This window comes from Nematostella vectensis, chromosome 5, assembly GCF_932526225.1.
Source record: "Nematostella vectensis chromosome 5, jaNemVect1.1, whole genome shotgun sequence".
Classification (NCBI taxonomy): Eukaryota; Metazoa; Cnidaria; class Anthozoa; order Actiniaria; family Edwardsiidae; genus Nematostella; species Nematostella vectensis.
The window spans coordinates 13,638,205-13,657,888 of record NC_064038.1 but is presented as its reverse complement, the minus strand read 5'-3'; the positions used below and the strand labels follow the sequence as shown (position 1 = coordinate 13,657,888).

At 42.6% G+C, this 19,684-nt stretch overlaps 1 protein-coding gene across 2 annotated transcripts; it reads right to left on the bottom strand.

The window, feature by feature from the left end:
• Nucleotides 1-248: 248 nt before the first annotated feature.
• On the bottom strand, nucleotides 249-19,347 carry LOC5503300 (proprotein convertase subtilisin/kexin type 6). Of its 2 annotated transcripts, none has more exons than XM_032371649.2 (21): nucleotides 18,993-19,347; nucleotides 18,775-18,879; nucleotides 18,586-18,681; nucleotides 16,808-16,910; nucleotides 16,332-16,369; nucleotides 15,812-15,977; nucleotides 14,910-15,082; nucleotides 13,961-14,173; nucleotides 13,254-13,354; nucleotides 12,463-12,684; nucleotides 11,910-12,034; nucleotides 11,008-11,184; nucleotides 10,043-10,239; nucleotides 8,924-9,557; nucleotides 7,236-7,554; nucleotides 6,680-6,897; nucleotides 5,974-6,144; nucleotides 5,305-5,488; nucleotides 4,399-4,742; nucleotides 3,467-3,587; nucleotides 249-2,896 (listed from the first exon to the last, which is right to left on the bottom strand). In XM_032371649.2, exons 1-21 carry the CDS (start codon nucleotides 19,167-19,169, stop codon nucleotides 1,993-1,995), a joined length of 4,788 nt encoding a protein of 1,595 aa, XP_032227540.1. In that variant the 5' UTR covers nucleotides 19,170-19,347; the 3' UTR covers nucleotides 249-1,992. The 2 variants fall into 2 exon arrangements, with proteins under 2 accessions (XP_032227540.1, XP_032227541.1); XM_032371650.2 differs by having other exon boundaries at nucleotides 10,043-10,227.
• Between the last annotated feature and the right edge of the window lie 337 nt (nucleotides 19,348-19,684).

The following is a 19,684-nucleotide window of genomic DNA, read 5'->3' as shown; positions in this document are numbered from 1 at the left end:
GATACAAACGCACACACGCACTAAATCAACAACGCAAAGCTAAAAAACAACTCTAACTTTATTCAAACCGTAGAGGTGAGCTCCCTTTGCCATCTATTTTTAGATGCTAGCTGCAACCCGTCCTACATCTCGAGTAAACATTTGTCTTTTAGATTAATACTTAAACTTGTATAAAAAAAAAATCAAGAAGAGAAAATTAACAGAGCCACCCCTCCCAATCTTCGAAGGAATACTCTATCAACAAACAATTGAACAGCTAGTTCTTTTTATTAATCCTTTTTTATCGAGTTCTCTTATTGTACAACTTTTGGTTCTGAATAGTATTTGATTTCTGATGGAGAATTTTCCACGAGTGGGAAATATTATTAATTTTGATTATATTAAGCATCTTTTATTGCTTGCAAATATACAAATCTGTATATAATATAAAATTAATATAAAACTATATTTCAATTTCCTTTGATTGTTAGAAAATATATGATGGCTGTGACCATTATTGTTTTTAGAGGAGATTATAGGAGTGGAGCAGAAAACGTCTGATATTAAAAGTAGTGAAAGAGAAGAATTTTTTACTAGAAGATAACTATAGTTAGAGTGTCCTTGCCAGCCACGCCTTTGTTATCATGTTTCCATAAAATATTGGAATCAAATTATAAAATCTCGAAGTAACCACCTTAAAACAGCATTTTATACCTCACTTACCAAATCCGATAAAAAACACAGCAAAAGCTTTCCCAAATTAGATGCTTTTTTTACTTGGATGACAAAATGGTGGCTGAAAGAGGATTTAAAATTCGCATGTTGTATCACAGATAAATCATCAGTATCAAATGTCAAATGAAAATGAGCTTGACACAGAGTTTGAATTCGGCTCAACGACATTAGAACTAAGCCAAAGTGCAAATTGCTGATTAGTGAAATATGCTTCAGGGAAAGTGCCGCTTTTGAAACTGAAACCAAAAGACATACTTGTCTTCAACTCTGACCAAAGCCTTTAAAAGCAGCCTTAGTTTAAAAACTCCTTCACCTTTTATATTCCCAGTTGTTGCTTTTTCCCTAAGCGATTGAGGAATCGGTTTAAATGCCAAATGCTTGCCATATCACTCAGTTAAGTATAAGTATACAGGTTTATATGAAAGCGCTATGATCGTTTTTAGTTTCAAGTGTGATGCGTGTGAATTTTTAAGAAAGTGGTTAGTCATTCAGTCACCAAAGACGCAAATTTTAAAGATGATTATAGATGGATTTCTTCAAGTTTTGATACGCCCTGGAGCGTATCTTTGCCAGGCTGGTTTGCTAGTAAATGAAGTTCATGTGAATCGACAGCACATAGAATACTGATAGCCCGATTAGTCACTTTTATCCATTCCATCTTAAAATACAGAAATAATTAAAGAGTGCGTCCATTGCCAAGTTGTAAATAGAAGTCAACTGTATGGTTGGCGATAAAGAGCTGCTTTTGTTATTCCATTTTGGTTCCAGTTTTGTACTGGCCGGGTTGTATGATACAACTTCTCGGGAAATTTCATCGTATTCATGTGACTTTTTCAGCCAATAAGAGACAAAATAGACTTTGACATTTGACTCGTTTCATGCCAATATGACACGTGCGCAACCTGATTTGATGCAGCCAATAGAAGACGACATACATAGTTACGTGGTTTGTTGAGGCCAATAGGAGACCGACGTACACAATCACGTGGCTTGTTGCAGCCAATAGGAGACGGCGTTGTTGCGGCCAATAGGAAACGACGTACACAGTCACGTGGCTTGTTGCAGCCAAAAGGAGACGTCTTATCCATTCGCATGATTGCAGCAGTAAAAACAGTCAAAACGTGTGAATAAAAGATAGTTGTTGTTCGTAAGTGACCACGTGACTTGTGGCCGATAGAAGGCTAGGTACACAATCACGTGACTCGTAACAACTAACCAATCAGGACGTACGCCAATTCTTCATGTATCGAATATATTACTATATCATTTGAATGTTAGTTATGCAGTGCCTTCGGTGCCGTCTTCATTTTCAATTAAGCCCATTTCATCTTCGCTGCAATCTTTCTGAAAATCAGCTTTTAAGATTGTGTATCTCCGTCGCCAACACAGGCCTCCCGCAGATCGTGTCTGGAGTACCCCAAACACAACAAAGAACAGTCCAACACATACTATTATTGACGTCACAGCAATACCAATCACGTGACTGTCCCGCGGGCTTGCGAGTAGGACCCGCAGCATCTGAAAATTTTGAACAGACCGATTTCGAGGTCTGGACGGGGAGTCTGGACAGGATTTCTCGCATGGCTTGCAAAGCATACTTGAGCTATCGGGTTCGTAGGCCGCTGAGCACTGAAGCACACATGAAGTCTTCTGCAGGAACAGATGTTTACTACAACTCGTGCATTCATCCACAGATAATCCGGTACAAGTTCGACATGCAGCGTGGCACGGGCGACATCGCCTAGCATCGGCACCGTCGCTATCATCAACAAATGTACCCTCCGGACATTCCGTAACACAAGTGTGTTTAAAGTACACATGGCCAGGGTTACACCTTAAACAGTCGCCCTTTGCAGGGCCTCTGCAGGCGTTACAAGACACGTGACATGGCTTGCATGCATCACCGGACTTGTAACGGCCTTTACTGCACTCGGACTCACACACCCCGCCCTTCTCGGAGAGGACGAGGCCAGGGATGCAGGATGTGCACTTGGGGCCGCTTGACGAGCACGATGCGCAAGTCGGGTGGCAGTTTTCGCAGACTCTCGTAGCCGTGTTCTTGAATTGCCCAGGAGTGCAGTTGGCTTTGCAAGTGAACCCGATGAGGGCGTTGCTGGGGTCGGAACACGTGATGCAGTCATTTGCGGATGGTCCGATGCAACTCGAGCAGGACGAATGGCACCTGTATAAAATGAACGAACTAGGGTGAACTCAAAATTTATATGGGCAGTTATTTACATTGGAGACTCGGAATAGCTAAAATGGAGGAAAGCATATCAGACAGTTGCGATGGCCTTAGAGCAGACGCGTACTAAGAATTTACTGGGGGGCGCGCAGTCAGGTATCAAATGGAAAAGGATAGTATTTGACGAAAAAGGTGATTTGCGCTAGGCAAGATCAAGCCAAAATAAACACAGAAATGACTGCGCCCGTCACACCAGTGAATGACGAAAAAATCTATAAATGAAAATAATCGCTTTCTAAAAAGAAACCTTTTATCTTTATTTGCGAGCGGTAAATAAGTTTGCTTTTTGTTGCTGTTATTTTGCCGCTAAAAGCCTGAGCGCGCGCTAGTTTGTCACCCCAATAGATACGTGATCTCTAGCGAAAGTCGCCTATTACCCAATTTTGGCGGAGAGGGGGGTGAATGCAATGTATGGAGATTGAAAAAAATAACCACTTTATGGCGTCTTTCGCATATTCACCGCTTGTACTCTTTTTTTTTAAGAAAAAAAAACCCGCCTGTACTCACTTTTTACACTGTCGAAGCTTGGCATTTAAGAAGTGACCTTTCTGGGGGCACTCGCGTACACAGTAGCTATCCAGTAAAATAAACGGCGCCACACACGCGCTACAGTTTCTCAAGCCGTTCCCTGCACAATAACAAAGCGATTAATCTATGTGGCTACCTGTGTGGGGTATTGGGCTACCTGTGGCTGTTCCGGCCGCGCTACCCTGTACCCACTCTCTAGAAAGGAATGGGATGGGGCGATCTTTTGGTCGCCGAGTTCTTATTGTTGAAGTATGTGTTTGACTAGTGGTAATAATGTTTACTAACAAATTTAAACAAAAAGCGGAGTCAGTGAAACAAGACTATCAAAAAGAGGGACAATAATGCAAAAAATATTCAAAACTGGGCGGACGAGAAATGATATGGAATTTAATTAAAACATATAAACGAAGCAAAAAAGAAAACAACTCAAACGCAAAAAGAAAACGAAATAACCAGAAGGATAAAAAGCTAAAGTACAAGTAAGCAGCTTAAACAAATCTTAAATTTAATTTCCATTCCTACGTTTTTACGCGGGGGATTGGGTTCGAGTTGATCAGCGAACGGCATGCTGGGAAGATATTAGGGGAAGCAATTTAACATGGCGTCGATAGATGCCAATGTTGAAGTTGTGAATCTGACTAGAGAAGATTTTCCGGGAGCAGAATTACCAAAATCTACCATTTTCTAGCTTTCAATCAGTTTCACGTCAACATGTTTACGACGCCATGTTTAATTGAAACTCGGTATTTTGTTCGTTTATAAACTCGACCCAACCCCCCTAGAACTGCGCAACAAGGCAGAGGCGAATGCCACAGGAAATTCCTTACATAACATTTTTAAAAAGGTGAGACGACAATTCAACCAACCGATACCGCCCTGATGTCAAAAGGAATAATGCTGGTGGTCCATACCTCCTTCACAAGTACTGCAATAGTAATCACAAGGCTCGCACTGCATGTCACGTGGGTTAAAGAAATAAGATGGTGGACAGCTTGCAAGACATTGGGACCACACTTTGACGAGCCCGTGATTGCACTTTGTACAGCGGTCATGCCCAGCTCCAGTACACTCAGCGCAGCTCTCGTGGCATGGCCGGCACCTGTGTATTCCTTTGACGAGAAACGTTCCACTCGGACAGAGATTGATACACGAGTTGTTACTTAAAACGCGGTTATCCCCACAGGTGATGCAGTGACTTGCTGTTTTTGTGCATTCTTGGCATGTCTGGCCACACTGCTGACAACTGTTTGTGTCCCTGTAACAAGCGATAAAGCAATGATCACACCAGTACTGTCCTGAACGATTGCGTCATTCTTTAGATCAATGGAATGAGAATAGTTAATATTTATTGAAAAATTCGAGGGGAAAGGACGTCATGACGCTAAATTCCATACAATTTAAACAATAGCGTCTTAAAAAGTGTCATATCCTTTTTGCTGGAAGGCAATCCTCCGGAACCCCCTGTATACCAATGATCTTCAGAGCCAAAACTTCGTCGTTGTCTTAAGCCCCTATCTCCCTTTTTCCCCCCTCCCCTCGCTTATGTCCAGCTCGGTCCACCTGGTATTATATATTGAAAGAAAATTTGAACCTTATGCGGTAAGTAGAAAACTGCTGACGTGAACCCTGTAATATTTCAAATGTGACGTAAACATTCTCTTTTATTTAATGAAAGAGAATGATGCCATTTTTAGCGACATGGCGCATAATTGTTATTGTCCATTGTAATCGTGCAAAATTTCAGTTTCTTTTCTCGTGGTATCCCTCCTGAAGTCCTTTTACCGGGCAATCAATTAACTTTCAGAATTAGTGCTTACCTGTCCAGATAGGTGCCACTGGGGCAGCTTGGAACGCAGGTTTTGTTGTACAGGTGTAGTCCAAGCATACAAGCAGTGCACTGGCCCGTCACGTGACATGCGCTACATCCTGATTGACAGGGAAGGCACAGCCCGCTCGCTGCGTCGCCATAGTAACCAGTTGAACATTCGTATGAGCATGCACCTGGAAATGGACGAGGGGATATAAGTGGGAGTATAATAATTGAAAAAAAGGGATTAATTAGAAATTAAAACATATCTATAAAAAATAAAAGGAAATAAGGGGTTTACAAAGGAAGAATGAATAAAAAGGAAAACAAAATGGAACAAAAGATATCAACAAAACAAAACTCAGGGCAGGCATGTACATTCTGCTTTCGAGAAAACAGTCGCCTAAATTATAGTGTATGGGAAGAGAAAAAAATCAGAACAAATACTTGTAGAAAGGCGTCTCCCTCAGAGGATGGCCCTTTTGTGCAAGACACGACTGATCCCTCCCCATCCCCTTCCCACTTTGTTTAACCCCACCTCACCGCAGTCGATCCCAATCTCCGTTCGCTTCCTTCCATTCTCCCTTCCCTTAATAAAACCCCACCCCCACTCTTCTCCACCGCTTCATCCCTTTCTCCCTCTCTCCCTCCCTCCCGTTCCTCCTTCCTGTTTTCATACCTGTGGTAGGACTTAGGAACTTGACGCCTTTGCATTCCGTGCAATGTCTGTCTGATGGCCCGGTGCACGCGAGGCACGACTTGTGGCATGACTGACAGCTACCGGCAACATCCGGGTATTTCCCCTTTGAACAGTTCGTCACACAGGAACCATCAGAAAGATCCGCACCAGCTTGAGGAGAATGTGAGAGTTAATAGCACGACCACATATCACACAAGCGCAACACAAGTGAGAATCGGCAAAACACAAGCGCAACACAAGTGATAATCGGCCAAACACAAGCGCATCACATGAGAGAATCCGCCAAACACAGGCGCAACACAAGTGAGAATCGGCCAAACACAGGCGCAACACAAGTGAGAATCGGCCAAACACAAGCGCAACACAAGTGAGATTTGGTAAACACAAGTGCAATAAAATAAAGCAGTTGAGTATCCTATTACGCTTCCGTTCCAATCATCGAAAAATAAAGTGAGTCGCGCATGAGTCCTTGTGGGAACCATCCTTTAGCTTCCTGAGTGTTTAGCTATTAAATACCTATTAAAAGAGATACCAACTTCCATGCAAGAAGAAAATCGTAATAGACGGCAATTTTTAAAACAAACTCTCGGATTTTGCCATGAAGATATTTTTTATCATCAGCAGCATTTGTCATTATTATGACAAACATAATTATGATTTTTTTTTCTTGCGTTTTTGCATTTACCTCTGCATGAGTGACATTCTTCAGGGCCAGTTCCATTGCACGTGACACAGCTTGCGTGACAAGACAAACACTGGTGGAGCGCCCGGTCCATGTAGGACCCCTCCGGACAGCTAGAGACGCACTGGGTACCATGAAGAACATAAGGGGGTACACAGGACAGACAGCTTGTCGTGTTGATGCCGTAACATGATTGACAGGAGGCGGGGCATTGCTGGCAACTAAAAACAGAGAGGTGTTATACTTGTAAGTAGGATATGATTAAAGCGCTGGTGACACAAGTCAAGGAGCATTATTGCTCGCTGCAGGTTTTTTTATGTGATGCCTGCAAGTCAACCCTTACTGAGGCTAATTAAGAAATGCTTCTCATGTTTTTAGAAACTTTTAATTTAAACATGGAAAATAATAATTAAGAATTAAAAATATAATCTTTATTTAGAAGAAATGTTTTAAAGCTAAAAGCAATTAAAATAAACATACAAAAAAATAAAAAAGTTCAATAAATATTTTCAAATTTTGAAAACCACAAATTTCCGAGCCAGGCTCCAGACCCTCCTACCTGCCACTCGCTGCCACGAACATCTTTTCGGGACACTGTACCACACACCTCGAACCCATCAAATGGTATCCGTCTGTGCAGGCAGTACACATGTGGTCAGCGGCTCCCGTGCACTCCGCGCATGTGCCGTAGCACAAGTCACAAATTCTCTCTGTCACATTTGCATATGTGCCCGCGGGGCACTGGTCAGCAGTTACGCATGCGTAGTTTTGTAAGAATCTTCCCTTAGCGCAGAAAGTGCATTTCTTGGGATCTGATGTCGAGCAGGTAGTACAGCCAGGGTCACATGACTTGCAGATGCCATTTGATGGGAAATGTCCTATGGATAACACAACAAGACGCTCTTAGCAGGGAAATGTCCTATAGATAACACAACAAGATGACATGCGATGGTAAATGTCCTATGGATTAGACAACAAGATGCCATGAGATGGTAAATGTCCTATGGATAACACAACAAGATGCCATGAGATGGTAAATGTCCTATGGATAGCACAACAAGACGCCATGAGATGGTTAATGTCCTATGGATAGCACAAAAAGATGTCCTTAGCAGGGAAATGTCCTATGGATTAGACAACAAGATGCCATTAGCAGGGAAATGTCCTATGGATAGCACAACAAGATGTCCTTAGCAGGGAAATGTCCTATGGATTAGACAACAAGATGCCATGAGATGGTAAATGTCCTATGGATTAGACAACAAGATGCCATGAGATGGTAAATGTCCTATGGATTAGACAACAAGATGCCATTAGCAGGGAAATGTCCTATGGATAGCACAACAAGATGTCCTTAGCAGGGAAATGTCCTATGGATTAGACAACAAGATGCCATGAGATGGTAAATGTCCTATGGATTAGACAACAAGATGCCATGAGATGGTAAATGTCCTATGGATAACACAACAAGACGCCATTAGCAGGGAAATGTCCTATAGATAACACAACAAGATGACATGCGATGGTAAATGTCCTATGGATTAGACAACAAGATGCCATGAGATGGTAAATGTCCTATGGATTAGACAACAAGATGCCATGAGATGGTAAATGTCCTATGGATTAGATAACAAGATGCCATGAGATGGGAAATGTCCTATGGATTAGATAACAAGATGCCATGAGATGGGAAATGTACTATGTATAAGACAACAAGATGCCATGAGATGGGAAATGTCCTATGGATAACACAACAAGATGCCATGAGATGGTAAATGTCCTATGGATAGCACAACAAGACGCACTTAGCAGGGAAATGTCTTATGGATAACACAAGATGCCATTAAATGCCCTTTGGACTAGACAACAAGTTGACAAGTAGAAATTGCTTATTGTCTCTTGGTGTGTTGGTTTGATGGAAGAAATGTCCTAAAAATTAGAAAACATAATTACAAAAAAATAAAAATAAATTGGTATTGTCACTTGGTTTGTTGATGGCGGGAAGAAATGCCCCACAAATTGCATAACAGTATAATTGACAAAATGATGAAACTCTGTATGAAGAGAAGACGTTCGAGTTGTTTAGGCCTAGTTCAGACGCCGCTCTTTTCATGTACCGTTCCAAATACTAATACATTTAAATAAGCAAGCTGGACTCTTACAACCTCATTTACAGCATTTACACTTGGAAAGATTAATAGGAGAACGATGTCGAAACTAGGCCTTAGGGTTACAAGTTAGTTGTACCTTCAGGACATCTCTGTTCACAAGTCCCCGTGGGACTTCCCACACGAACTAAGCCAGATGCACACGCCGTGCAGTCGTCAGCCTTGCCAGTCTTCTGACAGCTACTACAGCTCGGATGACACCCATGACATTCGTAACTCACATCGTCCTCGAAGGTTCCCGCGGGACACACGTGCTTGCACTCTCCATTACTCAAGTATAATTTGTTTGTCTTCCCATTCAAGGTCCTGAAGCCGCACTTAGTGCATCCCAAATGACCTTCTTTGCTGCATTCCTTGCAGGAAGGGTGGCATTTAGTGCATCTCAAGCCGTCAAAGAACTCATCAGGCGCACAGTTCATAACGCATTTGCTTTGGAAGACTTTCTGCGAAGGCGCGCACTCTGTGCACTGATTGGCTGATCCTGCGCATGCTCTGCACGATGCATCACACTTCTTACAGACAGAGACAGATTTGAACCAGCCCAAGGGGCAGAAGTTCACACACTTGCCATTGTGAAGAAGGAGAGGGGGATGGCACGAGAGACAGTCGTTGGGTGAGGGGCCGTTACACGTTGCACATGTCAAGCTACACGAGCGACACTGCTTGGTGAGGTCATCTGCAAAGTCGCTAGCACCACAGGAAGCCACGCACTCCTGGAGAGCGGTAAGAAAGTTAACAATTTAAAGGGAAATACTCAAAACAATATATATAGGTGTATTGTTAAGATAATTTTAAGAAGAATTTGGAAGAGTGGATAACAATTATAGAAACAACGTTACATATAAAACATGTGCTTTTCTTTGTTGCAACTAGGAACCAGTAAAGTTTCAGAATGTCACTGCCTTTGTTGGCCTTTTTCTTAAAGTAGGGCAGCCAGCAAAGTTGTAGTAAACACTAAATCTTCCAAGTTTACGTTAAATTTCTCGACTTGTTCTATTCTAATAGGAAAAAGGCGTAAGAATAATTGAAGCAGAATCCCAAATATTGTATGTCCTTATAAAGGAGTTGAACAAGAAATCACGGAAACAGCAGTTTCCCCCCCCCCCCTCTCCCGCATTTGAGATTCCATGCTTGAGTGTGCGGGGGGGGGGGGGGGGGGGGGGGGCGGGGGGAAAGGCTACATTGCGCATCAACTTACTCCGGTGCGGTTCTGTTTGTAATTCTTGCAATGATAGCAGTGGTCTGCCTGTGGTCCCGTACACCCACCCTCGCACTCGATGTCACACGCGGGAACGGGCTGCTTCCTAAGGGATGCGGGATTGGGGTTCTCGTACGTCCCGTAGAACTTCAGCTCCCACGTGCGTAGCATGTTCGGTTTCGAACCTGAGAAGAAACCTAAGTGACCATATAATACGGTGTTACAGGGGCGCTGAGAAGAAACATAAGTGACCATATAATTCCGTAGAGAAGAAACATAAGTGACCATATAATACAGTGTTACAGGGGCGTAGATGGTGCTTAAAGAGCCCTAGTCGGCCACACCTTTGTTATTGTTTTCATTCAACATTGGAATGCCAAATGTGCGATGAAATTTCGAAAATATGGCAAAAGCTTTCACAAGTCAGACAGTAGCTGACAGTGACTCTAAGATATTCCCCGTTATTCCCGTTTAATAAAAGAATGCGTGCTTATTAGGGTGCCTCCTCAACTAATGTTAAGCTTGCCAATAATGTCAAAAGCCTGCGCAACTGACTTCATGGCTCTACAAAAGCATTAATAATAATATTTTAAATAGATATGGCAAAATCATCAGCAGCAACAGAAACTATAAGAGTAATAACAACAATAGCCAGGCCCGTACCTAGGATATTACTTGGAGGGGGAGGTCTATGATAAAAATCAAAAATCACCCTCGAAAAAAAAAGGATTTTTTCATGCCTTTGCAGTATCTCCATGGGATGTTTAAAGTCGAATTTGGATACATACCAGAGTGATCTAGCTTATGCTTTATAGTTTTGTCTACAAATTCACGTCTTTTGAGAACCGAAAGTGTTCCTTCGGCCGTTGTGGGGAGGGGGGTAAGTTCGCACCCACTTCACTCCCCTGGGTACGGGCCTGATAGCAACAACAACAACAACAACAATATATACTGTAGTTACTAACTCGGGGTCTTTTCGTTAAATATTTCCAGAGTCCACGTTCCGGTCGGATTTTCCTCCCATGAATGAGTCGTCATAAAGGCCCAGTCGTGGAAGCCGTTTTGCGAATTATCTCGAATTCGTTTTCCAAGAAGTGTGGAACGGGTGCCTCGGGGTGAGGTGAGATAGATTGATATATCTCCTGGAAGGGAATGAAGACGGAATTCAGGATTATAGTGCGACGCGCGCTACCGTAGCCCCTAATACAAAGTGATATAGTTCGACGCGCGCTACCGTGGCCACCAATACAAAGTGTTATAGTGCGACGCGCGCTACCGTGGCCACCAAAACAAATACAAAGTGTTATAGTGCGCAAGCGCTACCGTGACCACCAATACAAAGTGTTATAGTGCAACGCGCGCTACCGTGGCCACCAATACAAAGTGTTATAGTGCAACGCGCGCTACCGTGGCCACCAATACAAAGTGTTATAGTGCAAAAAGCGCTATCGTGGCCACCAATACAAAGTGTTATAGTGCGCAAGCGCTACCGTGGCCACCAAGACAAACTTTAAAAAAAATTGGCCAATTAGCATGGGAGATTCACTGTTTTGGTGAAAGGAACTTTTAAACTAGTAGAATTCCATAGTGTTTTTGATGCACGCTGAAGCATTTCTTCGCGACAAAATCACTTTTTTTTTCTTGCTTACAATACGTGCTTTTTAGCACATACCTTGGGTATGGACACAATGAGAAAGAGATATTATTGAACTACAGCATGAAGTTCCTTGAATTTCTACATATAAAGAGCTACGCCGTGATGGTTTGGTACTGTTACTGAATGAACTGGATACTAAAAGGGGGCCGGCGGTGGGGGGGGATGTGGGAGCATTAAACGCAATTCGAATCTCTTGAGAAAATAGAGTACCTCGTTTAACGGAGTCCAAAGATATAATACACTCTACATGCTCCAAATATCTGATCTCGTTAGCGGTCCCAGTACAGCCGGTCGCCTCAGTCCTCACGGTCAACGCCCCGTCATCCGGAATCTTCCTGTAGATAAACAAGAAAGCTTTATCAGATACAGGTTCCCTCGCCGCGCCAGGGAGATCATAGGAAATCAGGGCAGAGACAGTGATCATTGCAGTTCACATGAAAAAAAGGAAAAAATTGCGCTCAAGGGTACTCTTTGCATCCTACAGGAAAAGAGAGAAAGTAATGGCGCGCTAGTGATGGCGCCTCACATTCCCCAGAAAAAAAGGAAATGATGGCGCAACAGGGTAGTCCTTCGCAATTCCCAGGATTTCAGAACACTCTTGTGTCTTTAGTAAGGAAAATAGTTCAATCCGTTTCGATAGAAATTCCTAAATAATCAATGACTTCTGTTCAACCTGTACCTCTTTTAATGGGCCAAATCACCCATCCCGTTAAAGAAGGGCAATCGCATGCATCGTAGTTGGAGTCCTCAACTATGCCCATACCTAGCTTTCTCTGAAGGAACTTCCAGACACACTCGCTGTGGCGGTACAGTCCTCCACACACGCGCCAACTTGACTAAACGCGTAGCATCGAGAAGGCCGTATCCAAACGTGTGACTCACTAAACGGCCCACACCGTTCGTAACAACGTCATGCATGTTAAGCTTGTCCATAGTGCATGTGCGAACAACGATGTGCTGCATGTCCCGCCACGTCAGGTTACGGCTGTCATGGCAACGGGGAATGTGATTGGTTAGTTGGGATTTTTGAAGTAAAATGGTCGTTGCAGTGGAACCTTGCTAACTCAAAGACTGGAAATTCAGTCAGGTTATGGCTGCCATAGCAACGGGGGAGAGCGTGATTGGTTAGTTGGAATTTTTATAGTGAATAGCCAATGCAGTGGAGACTTGCTAGCTCGCTAAGTTGCTGCTCGAAGTCTGGAAATTTGTATTGAGGGTACTTGAAGTCATTTTTTGAGTTCGAGTTATCCGGGTAAATAGTGTTCAGTTACAATGCCTTCTTTTTAAGGCGTCCAAGCGAGATATCCCCTCAATGGAGTCTTATTAACAAGAAAACCAAGGAAAATAAAGCGTTACACAATTTGAGAGCTGGCGCTACATGCTTGAACTTAAAAAATGCATTAGTCTTTATGAAGTTCCTTTTTAGTTAGTTTTCCTTGTTAGTAAGAAAGTGGTGGCCGTGTCTCGTTCGGCAGACTATCAATTTGCAGGCTCGGGCCACAGGTAGCCCAAAACAACAAATATTATATGAGCAAGAAAATTAAAAAGGCTCACTTGACTTCGAGTGCCATGGCCAGAATCCCCGCCGCCAGGGGAGCCGAGGCAGAGGTCCCTGTGTGTGTCTTGGTGCAGCGGTTTCTGACATCAACGGTAACCTGGTAACAAATATATCATTATAAATTTCATGATATTATTACAACTGCCCAGCTTAGTATCGTTTCCAGTGATTGGGTTTCCTGTGGATGGTAAGAGTGACGTCACAGACCATCTCCCTGTTCTGTGGACGAGCTCGTCCTAACCCCCTAGCTGCTTCACGGTTCATCGTGTCCGAGCACAGGGGAGACGCCTGGGGCTGACAACTGCCATCAGAGAGTAAGTACGCAGCTGCTTTGTCTCCTATTATCTTCGTTCTACAAAGGACTTCTCTTGTCTCTTTTCTTCTCGTTCTTTGTGTCGAGGTGCGTATATTGTTCATTTGCCCCATCAAAGTGATACCTGCTCTGTTCTGTTGTATTTTGGCAATATTCTGCCTCAAAGATTTTGGCGAAATGCTAAGCTGAAAGACTATCAAACAGTCGATACTTAGAGGGTAGCAGACACCCCAAGTATTGTTAAAACATTTGTCCCTTCAGGATGTAAGTTACAAACCAGTCCTTCCAGTCTGGGAAAGGCTAATTTATCGTGAGCAAAGAATACATGGATTTGGTAATAACACAAGCGCTCGAAAACAAAACGACTAGAAGGCTCACGCGATGGCTTACAATTTTCCTGTTGTTCCAAGAGCCACTGCTGAAAGCGGAAGCAAGTGTCGAAGAGCAAGCCTCAGAGTACCACGGGGAATTTCCAATCTCCGTCACAGAGCTGATAGACAGCGTGTAAATGCTGTTTGTATAACCATCACAATTGCAATTATCGGAGGTTCGACCTCCGTTTCCGCTCGCCCACACATAGATGGAGCCTTTTCCACCACGGCCCTAAATCGAGAAAAAAAAATGATTTCACATTAAGAAGAGTAGTGGCTGGCATAGATGGCATTTTTACCATTTTCACGTTATAAAGTTGCGGTATATTAGTTTGACAACTACGCTTTGACGATGACGATCACGATAATAATGATATTAACGACGACGATGATGACGATGATGACGATGATTTATGATTTATAAGGCTTCTACCACTATTACACATATGAAATAGCGGTAAGGTTGACACAACAGAGCACGGCTCCAACTCAAGTGTAACATCGGTTAGTAAGCACTGTCACTGGGGGTGGTCACTGCCAGAGGGTGATGATGATGATAATGATGGTGGTGACGATGATGAAGATGCATGAAGATGATAATGACGATGGTGATGAGATGCCGATGTTGATGATAATGACTATGCTTATGTCAAACATACTACTAAATACTATCCCCCTGATGATGTACCTCTATGCCGTCTGTGAAGGCTTTTCTATGCCTCCTCCCTCCCCCACCCCCCCTTCCTGATCCCTGATTATGTACCTTTTCTATGCCGTCCGTGAAGGCTTTTCTGTGCCTCCCCTCCCCCCCCCCCCCCCCTCCTGATCCCTGATGATGTACCTTTTCTATGCCGTCTGTGGAGGCTTTTCTATGCCTCCCCCCTCCTGATCCCTGATGATGTACCTTTTCTATGCCGTCTGTGAAGGCTTTTCTATGCCTCCCCCCATCCTGATACCTGATGACATACCTTTTCTATGCCGTCCGTGAAGGCTTTTCTCGCCAGCCGTGCAGGACCATCCACGGTTTTCCCATCGTCGTCCGGCCCCCAGCTCGCACTGTATATATCTATATGCTGTGGATTCAAACTGAGGGAGCCTGCCTCTACAGCATCTGTGACGTCACCATCGAGCATGCGCACGCCTGTAAGAATATCCCACATGTGAAAGATAAGCGATAGTACATTGAACAGCATGTCAGTAAAAATTATGAAGACCGGACTTTGGAAATTAGACCTACTTCATTAGACCGCCCTTGAAGCAAATAATTATATTTTACATGAAAACATGTGTTTGCTCTTTCTAGAAGGAAAGAAGTGCAAGATATAATCCTCCCAGATAAAATTAGTAATTCTATTGTATTGAATTCGAAGTATCTTAGATGTATGGATATTATTTGGTAGCCGGTTAGTGCGACGCCCGTTATCGTGGCTACTTAAACAAAGTTTTATTTTCTAACATTTAGTAGCTAAATTTGAGATCTAAGTCACATTTGTACAGTTACTGCACAAATACAACTAAAGTCTCTAGTTAACAGTTTATTGTGACCACATGTGGAATTTCCACGTTAACAGTATTAACAGTGTGAATTCAAAGTTTAAAAAACGTTAGCCAATTAGCAGCGAGAATCATAATTTGATTGACATGGGACAATTTCCTCCCGCACTGAAGCATTTCTTGGTTATGTTGATTGGATAGTGAAGTCTAGGTCAATCAAATAGCACGATTTCTCTAATCCTTATTGGCTCATTTATCGTGCTATGCGCTACTACACTATGACCTGATTGATAGGACCGTCTTTTATTAACAATTCTACTACATTCCTTTAATATACCAAAAACCCCTGTATAATAAATGTAACATGACGTCATACCTCCGACTTTAGCCTTAGGAGCCACGCCGACACCACAAACGCTATTGTTCATCTGAGCCGCCACTTCTCCTGCACAGCGGGTTCCGTGGCGGTTCTCGTCGTTCCATGTGTACCGGGGAGCTGGGTCCGCGTCATTTGAATTGAAGTCGTAACTTGCCAGTTTGTCCTGCATACCAAATTATTTAGTTTATATTACTTTTACAGTCATCACCTTATAAGGAGCGGCCAAAATGTGTGTCATTTCTTATTTAGAAATCTTCAAATACTAAGCTTTTTCCATATGATACTTTTGACCCCCCTCCCCTCCCCTTGGCGGACAAAAAGTGCTTCAAATACTAAGCTTTTTCCATATAATACTTCAGACTGCGCACCCCCATCCCCCCCCCCCCCCCCCCCCTCGGCCCAATCCTGTGTATTTGAAGCCCGATATTGTTTCTCCGCTAAGGCTGTCTTAGTTTGAATGAGTGGCTTACACAAAGAAATCAATGAAACGAGAGGACTATGTCGATATGTTACTTACGTAGTTTTCTTTCAGATCGTCGTGTGTGTACTCGATCCCTAAAAGAGGAAAGTATGAGCCATCATAGTAGGTTCTAGAACAGCACAACAACGTAAGCGATGAGTGTGGGTGGAGCCAAAACAGCGAGAAGGAAGAGCACCGTCGGTGAAGTGTTTATCGCAGCTGTTGCCTGGAAACCCGAGACTGGATATTGCTAGGGCAGTACCACAGGTAGCCCAAGCTCAAATCGTGAATCTTGAATCTTGATAAAGGCGCTTTAATACAGCCAGAGAACACGCAAAAAGTAAACATAAACACAAAACACTAGACTACACACGTCTTTTCAACAAGGGTTTTTTTCACTTATTTTATTTTTCGCCGTATGTTTACCGTAAATATCATTAGGGACAAATAAAGAGCTTGGGCTACCTGTGGCATTACGAGCAACCTCCCTTTGCTTTAAACCTCTCGAAGATATTTGTTTGTGTTTTCCTTACCATCATCTAAGATGGACACCACCACATCCTTGCCATAGACCCCCATTTGCCAAACGGGTAGAACATGATGATCGAATGCTTCGTATCCGGCCTTTTTGTTGTGCTAAGAAGAAAACGACAGTTCAGTAGGAAAATAGGAACCCAGCATAAATTAGAAAGACACATTATGAATTATGACACACGAGTCAGTTAGAAAGATGCATTCATTAACCAAACGGGAAAAAAGAACAATGATATTGAAGTCAATAAGGAAGACATATTCATTTACGAGTAACGAAGATTGAAATCTGTTTTTCTGCCTAATATAACTGATCGATAAATTTGCGTCGAAGAGCGTGTTTAGCCAAAATGAGTCAATTAGGAAGAGTGGACCTGAGAGAAGGAAGGGGTCTTCTAATAAGGAAACATTGGAATCCATGGAACCCCCCTCTGGCAAAAGCCCCCCACGACTAAGTCCCTCTTTTTATAGAAGCCCCATTGGCAATCGTCTGGCAGCCCTACAGTTGACTCGCGATAACCCGAACTTATAAGTAAAATCGAAATCGAGTTATAGGGATATCATATGATTAATGGTATTTGTGTGCGTGTGTGGGGGGAGGGGGGTGTTTCCTTTTATTAGGGGGGGATGGGAGGAGTTACCTAAATGGTGTTAGAATAATAGGCCGCATAAAGACATTCATGGCTACACAAAATAACAAAATTAGAAAGAAGTAGATTGTTCTCGTTGGACTCTTTAAGGCAGGTCTGCTTATAGTTGGAAGAAAAATTCTTCAAGGGGCAGAAAAGGGGGGTGGGAATTCCACTTTGAATGCACCATATTGTATAAAAGGTACTGAGAAGGGAGCAAATTGTATTCCGTGTCAGCTGTTTCAGATACCTAAAATCACGTTTTTCTCAAATAAGGTTGAATCCCGGTTCCTGTTATATAGTTTCTGTTTAAAGTTTCTCTTCTTTCTCCGTTTCCTATCGAAAACCGTTGTGCTGGTTTGTATTGTTGTTTGTGTTTAGTATCTGATCTGTCTAGTAGATTCCACACGTGAAGGGAGAACGTGAAGGGAACATACGACCCCAACACGACCTCCGGGCTGAACACACACTTGACATGGGGAGCTCAAGGCTGGCGGTCTCCAGCGACCACACACCAAACACCAGAAAACACCTCACACTAACTCTAATATAACAAATCTAAGCTTTAAATCGACTTCTATTTCAAACTAAAACCAGCACTCTAGAAGTTTTATGCTGTTCGATAGCCAAAGTCGATTGACTTGTAAGGTGATACCTTGTGTTGTTGCCCTAAAGATAGAGTTTCTAGTGGTTATGTCTATGCTTTATAACTCTTTGGAACTTTGGAAATATATTGAAAAATTGCTCGAATGCCTGACAAGTGCTAGAATTGAGGGCCGCGACATATGAATGGCATTCTGAGCGATAACACTCGAATGGCTTCCCGGGTATCAGTATTTGGAGATTACGATTTATGTGTATGATGCGAAATACGCGTATGTTAACACGGCAAATCTATCATGCAATTCAACTTAATTATTCTAACACTACAAGGTCATTTTGTTTACAAGGCGAGCAAATATGTAGGCGAGTATATCAATGTCACTAAAAAGTAAGAGAAAAATTTGAGAATTTCTACATCTGGAAATTAAGTCGATCTGCGGAAATCGAGCAGACTTGATGTTTTCTCTATGTTTGTTTAAAAAGACATAACACTCCAGCAGTGACCTGGTAGAAAGTGTGAAATTATAACAATATATAAAAATACTTACGAGGTGCCATTGTTCCTCAAACAGAGGATCGTTTAGAATCGGAATAAAGTCGCGTTTTACTCTCCGTTTTATAACTTGTTGTTCAGCCCATTTGACCTGAAATAACACGAGGAAATCATGATGAATATCTTGCTATTCTAGTCCAGAGGAATGCGCAAAGTCGACGCATAATAAAGTAATAATACATACGCTTTCTTCCCTCAGGAGTCTATCAGTGTGATCCTCTAAACTTCTCCGAGATCTCTTTGGGTGATCATCATGTCGAAATAAATAAAAACCATCTAATGTGCCAACCTGTGGAATTAATAATACAGCATTCACCACGAAATGAGATCGCTTGAAACTTCTCATGATATGACTGGAAACGATTATGAAATTCACCAGGTACTTTAAAACAACAATCTCACCGGCCCTAAGTTGATATAGCCATGTGATTTCGCTATCCTATCTGCTTGTGTCTTGCCTCCTTCGATCTGCACGGCCCAAGTATTAGAAAATAACTTCTTTCGAGAATTACAGACGGTAAAATGTAGACTGAAAGCTGCGAAGGCCAAAGTTAAAACAGCCCATAAATAAGGCCGCATTCTAAATAAAGTCTCAGTGTCGGCTTGCCATGTGCAAGATACAATACTAAGCTACGAGCCAGTATGGAGTAATCAAGAGTGGCGGTTCGCGGATTCGTACTCTCTCTCTCTACGTGCAGGCCTTGATGACCTCGCGAAGACATATCAGTCCGGCTGCATGATATGATGTGTATGACTTGTTACGACTATTGATGACGTCATGCTTGGTTATGCAAATAAGCTGACGGACCGGTAATAATAAACTTCCGGGGACGCATAAAAAGTTTAAACTTGCGAAATTTCCTAATTGAAAACACTGGGAAATGATTAAAAACCTAGAATACCAAATTTACTTCAGGCAAGAGCATTTTTTTCTTTAGTATTTCACATAAAGCTTATTGAATAACCGATTTGTTTTCTGTTCTTTGCTCAGCTTTTATTCATGTATTCAAAAGAGATCCTTTTTTTATTTGCACTTCCTTTCCATCTGAGTCAAGATACGATGACGAGTTGTTTGTTAATAGACGTTTTTTTGC

Coding starts and splice junctions, on each gene's coding strand:
- LOC5503300 (XM_032371649.2), bottom strand. CDS start 19,169: ATGCGGCCTTATTTATGGGCTGTTTTAACTTTGGCCTTCGCAGCTTTC. Junction 12,685..13,253: donor GCCATGGCACTCGAAGTCAA/GTGAGCCTTTTT, acceptor TTGCCATGACAG/CCGTAACCTGACGTGGCGGG. Junction 12,035..12,462: donor GTTCCTTCAGAGAAAGCTAG/GTATGGGCATAG, acceptor GTTTATCTACAG/GAAGATTCCGGATGACGGGG.